Raw genomic sequence first — 7,631 nt, 5'->3', positions numbered from 1 at the left:
AGTTTGAGCCGCCATCTTGGATCTTTGTGAAGTGACCGACGAAAGGATACATCACGTAACATTTTCGACATCTTGGCGTCAAAAGAGTTCATTCGAAAACACCGATTTGATGATTTGCCGGCAACTATTTTTAGCGCACAACGTGAGTGATTCGGCTAAACACGTGAAATTTCTGAAGATTCGCGAGTTTGAGCCGCCATCTTGGATCTTTGTGAAGTGACCGACGAAAGGATTTTCACGTAACATTCAAAGTGGGATCGAGATTGTATCATTGTATCTCAACAAAAGATGGAAATAAGCTGTGTGAATTGTAAATACAAAATAAAAATAAGTAATATTTTTTATTTATGTTTGAACTAAGCATGCAAATGTATTTTTATAACAGATTATTAAACAGATTATTGACCCCTATACGCTTCTTACAGTACAGTCAACTTAAGGATATCACAAGCCAAAAAATCGTTGACTTTATAACCAAATAAATATGTGTCAAATTGAATTTTTTTTATGTCAATCGAAACCAGAACGTTACATTATATACCTTAACATGCGGAAGTATTGGTGGAAAATGTGGTATTCATAATCAATACTAGCATGCAAATTGATATTTATTTCATTCTGAATGATCTTTTAAGATCGGCCAGAATGGAATTAAAATCTAAAGTATAGCTCGTGTAATATATGAGTGAAACAAAATGATGAATGTCCGGATTCCGCGATCAAACTGAACATTTATAATCTATAAATAGATTACATAATAATGTGAATGGTAATACACCTATTTAACTGCTAATCAAGAAACATGCCCTTCTTTGTAAACCCGGAACATTGGTGCTATCTTTGACAGTAATATGCAGATTGAAGAACACATCAATAACCTTCGTAATCTTTTGTTATTTTGATACAAGAAATATTGGTAAATCTGTCAGTTTTTATCTTTAGATACCATCCGATGTCTTGTTAATATGTTAATATAATATTAATCCTGTATTGCTAAATACTTCTAGACAAAGTCCAAAGGTAACTAAATACTACTGCCAGAAAATGTGATCACACTAGCCCCCTTTTATCTAATTTACATATGGTTGCTTGTTGTATATAAAAGCACTTTTATATTGCTGCTACATAATATTAAAACTTTGAGGGCTATACACACCTAGTCGCACTACATTTAAACCCTAAATTATTGGTCTTTTATCGTATGGTAAACGCTCTCTTAGTTATGCCAAGTTGTCAACCAACGGAACAAACTAGCCTTTTAATACAGAAACATGTGCTACTGTTTCTCCAAAACCCATTGATATCCAAACTCGACACTAAATCGGGTGTTTGGGGACCAACATCTTAATATAGGGAAAATCTATATACATGTACTAATATACGGAAGCTGAAACTAAATACAAGAAGGTTTCGTATACGTTTATAGTTAGTAACACAAAATATAAATTTACAAATATCATAATAAAAATACATTAATTATTAGACAATAATATAGAATAAGGTCTTAATATAAAATAAAATATAGTAATAATGAAAATAAACAACATTAATAATTAATGGAAACGCATACGATGCATTATGTAAGAGCTATATCTCCCTACTGTGGGTCTTTTTTTCTGGCTAAAAATGTTATATAAATTAGTATTTAAACATTCATTAACATGTCGTGCAGAACAGTAGGACGTTAAACCCCACTTCATTAACATCTCAATCCCATAATAAACTCCCTGGGCCATCGGGTGACTTCGATATCAGTAGATACGAACACCGTAGTCATATAAGAGTTTAACGCTAAAATATATAATCGAGACATAGTCTCGATTGTCAAGTACCGTTGCCAAGATAAACAATCTACGCTACATTTTGTCAAAACCTCAACCACTAATAAAGTAATTTGAATGAATTTTTCCATATCTTCAATTTTCATAATTTATTTTTTAACTATTCTAACAAGACAGTCAACTCTTTATCTAACATAATCATGTACAAATTAATAAATATAAAAATAACTGGTCAAGTGTTTAGTACGTTTGTCGTTAGTAACTGAAGAAACTGAATGTTGTTTGTGTTTATATATTCTAGTTGTTTAGTTCCCAAAACCTAAACCAAATATACTCTGCTTTAAAGTGGTAACATTTGTAGTAAGACAATTTTGGATAAAATGAACTCTATAATCACATGATTAATTTGTTTATTTCAACAATTAGCTTATGCGCGGGGGGTCATTAACGGTGGGTGGGGGTCGGATTTCATAAAGAAAACACGAAAACTTCAGCAGGCAACCCCACAACTTGTCAAGCACAAACCTAGGATCGAACCTATCAAGGGTCTTATTAAGGATCTGCAGCGCGTGCGTTAGTACTTGCAAAAATCCACACTAGGAGTAGGTTATGTGTAGTACTATGGTCTTTGCGACCATATTGTATCTTTAACTAATTATTCGGGTCATATACACACATTGTATAGAAGTCACACCAAATGCACTCAAATAATGAGTGACGGATTTACACATAAAAAGTGTTATAATTTGGTAAATATAGCTGGTTCCGTGGGAATCAGAATGTCATTTTTGACACGTGATTGGAAATTTACTAATTGCATCATACACTGTAACCATCAAATCAAATTCATTATTCTGAATCTTAAGTCAGAACGTAAGCAAATCTGTTAAAAAGCCCAAACCAGCCATTTCAGATTTAGATATCACTGGGTTCCAGAGAGATTACCATCTGAGTTCCGTTTTAACGGCGGAGATAGTAAAAAGAAAATACACAACGTGAAAAGGTAGCCAAAGAAGGCAATTGCAAATATTAAGATATGTAGTAAGAAGAGAGTGCATTTTACCTGTTTACATTAAATATGAAATTGAATTTCTAATCGTAAAAAATTTACATTTTCGTTCATACTATGCGTTAAGTGCCGACATAAAAATGGCATACATTTTTTTATTTGACACTACTAACATAAAATAGTTGACTTGACACAATAAATACCGATAGACTGAATATTAAACATTGTAAAAATTGACATAACTTACGGTACCAGACCAGGTGGAGTAAAAAAAACACGGTTGAAATGTCTTAGAACAAATATATTTATTAGAAATATAATCACAAACACCAGATCGAAAGAAACAAGTTTAGTTCTAATAGCTCTAAAAATCGGCAATAAATAACTTCACGGCATACATTTCTTATTAAGTGCACTTAAATGAAATAGGTCACTCTACAAATAAATACTGAAACGACTGAATTTGAAAGATCTTGAAAATTGCCGTTAAAATAATTCGTCATCGAATCTGAATTCATGCATAAATATCAGAAAGGCAAAACGCTAGCACTGAATACCACTTACTACATGGCTGATTGTGTTTTGATCGTGCACATAGTTAAAAGCTTTTTCTTTTTTTTCCTACTTTGCCAATTTGGAGTTTCTGGACTGTCTGTTCAGTAGCCATATACTGTTGTTCTATTTTCTGTTCCCTAATTGAATATACATTTACGGATTAGAAACAATTATTTTAATAATCGCTTGGTTCTGCACCAACTGGGATAAAAACGGGCATACCAGGGAAATTTTGACCGGACATAAACGTTTTCGCCCACTTCTTATCGAATTACAATTGGCATAGTTTTTCCGTGCACGACCCTCGGTCCTGCACAACAGACAAGGGGAAACCACGCTGAAAGGCACCGAAGAACTTTATCGGCCAACGTCCGGAATCCTCTGGTTAAAGAGTCAGCGCCTTACTCAGTGGCCCAAGTCTTGTCAAACCAGTTAATACAGTTGGTCAACCAGCTTTGTGCCTGTTCTCAAGCGGAGCTTACTGTAGACAGACAGCTTTTAAAAGTGGCGTATGATATTCATAATGATTGACAACCACGCACGTGTCTTACTGACGTCACTTAGACGGTTTATAGTTTATTAAAAATAAAGTACTAGTTCAAATTTGAATGCCATACTGTAAACAGTGACAATTCCATAGACTTATTACGGCCATAACTCATCCTATTCTGGTTTTAGATTATCATCAATTTGTTCATATTGCTTTGGGAAAAGAATTTAATATAAGTTGTGGCCTAATATAATTTGATTGAATATATATGTTAATTTTCTGTACAACTACTGTTTATTTGTTCCAAACTGGGAATAGAAATGGTTTTAATAAAACGGTTTTTTAAAGGTTGCTTGATTCTCAAAAGGGTTAACAATGTTTAATACCTGTACTTTGAATTCAAGAACAAAGAAAATAAAAACACAAAAACAAAACAAAAATAATAAGAAAGAAAACTATAACAATGAAAAAAAATATACAATTCATTTACGTTAATGTTATCCTGTTTTATATTCTCATAAATCCGGAAAACATGACATTAATATAATAGTTTTATAATATTAATCTATTTCTAGCCAAAACATATATTGATTGATGATCACAATAGATAAACAAATGGTACAAAACACGCTCTTCATGTACCGTATTGGTTATGCAGATTCGCCATTTAATCATCTACAATGTGGTTGGGGTTAACAGTGTGAGTTTATAGATATTATATGCATCGAGATTAGAAACTCAGCAAACATTGTTATTGTCCTAGAAGCTATACATTGTTGCTTTATAGATCCATAAAATGTTTATTTAATCACGATATTAATATTTATTCAATTGATGAAGCTGATTGGGCGTGATAGGGTCTGATATTAATTTCAATACTTCACATTTTATACTGTAATTTGGAAACGTTTTAATTTTGTTTATCTGTCCAGATATAATGGAAATACACAGCTTTGATTCAGGTATTGAATTGAGTTGAACGCCCTTAACGAAGCCTGTCCTGAATGGTGAACCTCGTAAATCACCTTTTCAGTATTTAAAGTCAAAACATAATCAGAGCGGCAATTAACTTCACGATCAAGAATCGAAGTCTCTCTTTTGTTTCAACGGACAATCCCGACCAAGTATGAAATATGTCCATAGGCATTTTTGTCACTCGGGTTGTAAATCCAAGAAATGGGACCAGTTGTTTTAGTGAACGGTAGGGTGTCAACGTCTGGCAATAACAATGCGTCTTCATATTACATTATACAAGTGTTTCTGTAAAACTACAGGTTGTCTTAAAGCGGTGAACTCACTAGCCGAATGATTCGGACGAATCCATCGGCGTCGGAATGCGCCTAGTGTGTCCACTCTCATCCGGCCTTATTTGGTATATTGGTATATTCACCTAGTGTGTCCTCTTCACTGAAGCATTCTCCCGATTGTAGAATTCATTAGCCAATCACTCCTCATCATCCACTCATATCACGTGATTGTTTGAAGAGGTGGTGCCGATTGATTCGGACCGCTTTACCAATGCCTGTTTTCGTTCTGCTTCAACTTACAAGCTGGTAAGCAAATTAAAATAGAATATAGGTTTATGATATGCGAATATACCATTAATGTACTCCACAAAAATAGTTTTCTCTGATTACTTATAGAATTACATTCAAAGTACAACTAATATATGTTTTGATTACAATGAAACATTTCTTCCGTATAATCAGTGGTATTGATATGAAATATAAAATAGATTATGGTAGTGTGTCTGTCTGATTTATGATGTCGTAAAAGATCAAGGCTTGAGAGGATTATTGTGAAATATTGTGATTACTATCCATTGTTTATTTGTGTGTTCTTGATTAAACCTCCTTGAACACTTATTTATAGATCCACACGCCCACATCAGATTAGTTATTCTCAGTCATAGAGTACATTTATTTATTCCAACTTGCACAAGACAATGTTTTTTTTTTTTCAATTGAGCTCCTTCAAAATTTACAAATCATTTTCTTCGTTTAGTTTAAACAGTCAATAGGAAATGGTATATGAAGCCACAGAAGTCAACAGGAAATGATATGTGCAGCTACGGACGTTAGTTCGTTTCAAAGCATCCAATAAACTCTCGGAATTTTAATAGCCCCCCTTCTACACTGAATTCACCACTTGCTAATGAAGACACTGCGGCGTATTTACTTATAAGAATTTCTTTCCATATCTTTTCGGTTGTAGAAACTTTAATATCAAAAATCTGCGAGGGTTTATCAAATACAAGAACAATGGAATTACGAACTTGTACTCTAACAAACTGTTTACTATCTTTGAAAGCAAAGAGAATGGTGATATTTAAATGACTACAAGATTCTGGCATGAATCGAACCTGGAGCATCTTAAATAAATTTAAAATTGGAACATTTTCAATAAACTTCTTTCGTTGAACATCACTCACTTCAGTACTAACTTCCCCTAACTCTTCCATAGCCGTGGTGAAAAAATAATGTCTACCATTGGCACTCATTTGTCGTTTTCCAAGTGCCATTAAAGAAGTAACCTTGACATCTTTCGCCATTACATCATCGGGGTTAACTCTCAAAGCATAGGAACTTAACATAAGTGCCCATTGGTGGTCTCCCTTTTCAGAAGCATCTTTGGCTTGAGCTGAGAGAACATTCGCACCTCCAACTAACTTTGCCATTCTGGTAGCTGTTTCATCAGGAGTAAAGGGGGATAATTCTACGGGGTCGCCACTAAACCACCCCATATAGGTATTGAAGACACCCTTCGACGACCATTCAACGGTTCCATAAAACTCCTGTAGATATGGCAGCTTTGCTAAGTATTTAGGTAGTTTGACTAAGGTGGCTATTTCGTTAGGGTGGTACCCTTTATTTGTGTAACGAATGGTCTGATCATGGACATACTGAATGGCATCTCTGTAACTTGTGAGCAGGTCTTTGATATAACGATCACCCTTTATTGGTCTGGTGTGACTAGGAACCAAGTGTTCGGGATGAAGTGCAATCATCGTATCTATAGAAGAAGTCCAGTCTAACAAATCTCTTGCTGGGGTACCTCGAATAGCATATAAATTTGGGAAAGCTTTGTAGATATCGTCAGCACACAAGAAAGCTTTTTCATCGGGTACCCAAACACCAATCTGATCAGCCGTTTCTCCTGGGATGTGGATTAACTTCAGCTTCAAGCCTGAAATGATAACGTGACAGGGAATATAAATATTGTATACTAAGCAGCAAAAGAAACGTCAGGTTGGTATGTTACTCTGAATAGACGCATTGCATAAAACTTGCCAAATGCTTTTATTGTATATTTGTGACCACATCTCCAACTTTACCTGAGCAATAAGGCTCCTTCCCAAACACAGAATTTAATCCAGGAAATGTTCTCAAAAACGCAACCTTAATTCTGGGATGGTAATGTGTTCTCCATGATTTTCATGTCATTCATGCTGCACGTGCTGTTCACTGGGGCCAGCCCTATAAAATGCACCCTCATACCTAGTTGAATCATTCACACTACAACGTCAGCAGCATGCCACGACTCACGACAGCTCAGAGGAACCAGGCGCTTGAAAGCCTCGACGCTGGCCACACTGCCCAGGCCGTTGCCAATCACTTCCAGATCAATGTTCGGACCATCTACAGACTTCAGTAACGCTTTCGGGCCACCAACACCACGGATGATCGCCCCCGAACTGGTAGACAAAGGGTTACCACAAGAGGACAAGACCACCATGTTGTGCGACAGAACGTGCAGAATCCCTTCACACAGGCATCTGAGACAGCACGTCAGACAG

General features: G+C 35.3%; 1 protein-coding gene across 1 annotated transcript in view; it reads right to left on the bottom strand.

Annotated features, from left to right (window-relative positions):
* Window positions 1–328: 328 nt before the first annotated feature.
* LOC126814389 (linear primary-alkylsulfatase) overlaps window positions 329–7,631 on the bottom strand; it is a 36,237-nt gene continuing 28,934 nt past the window's right edge. The window contains exon 4 of the mRNA XM_050539487.2: window positions 329–7,021. Within this exon, the coding sequence (XP_050395444.1) occupies window positions 5,913–7,021 (1,109 nt within the window). The 3' untranslated portion in view covers window positions 329–5,912. The remainder of the gene's footprint in view (window positions 7,022–7,631) is intronic.

The sequence above is a fragment of the Patella vulgata genome, chromosome 3, assembly GCF_932274485.2.
Source record: "Patella vulgata chromosome 3, xgPatVulg1.2, whole genome shotgun sequence".
NCBI classification, from domain to species: Eukaryota; Metazoa; Mollusca; class Gastropoda; family Patellidae; genus Patella; species Patella vulgata.
The sequence above is the reverse complement of the archived record's forward strand: the minus strand, read 5'-3'. Positions and strand labels throughout refer to the sequence as shown.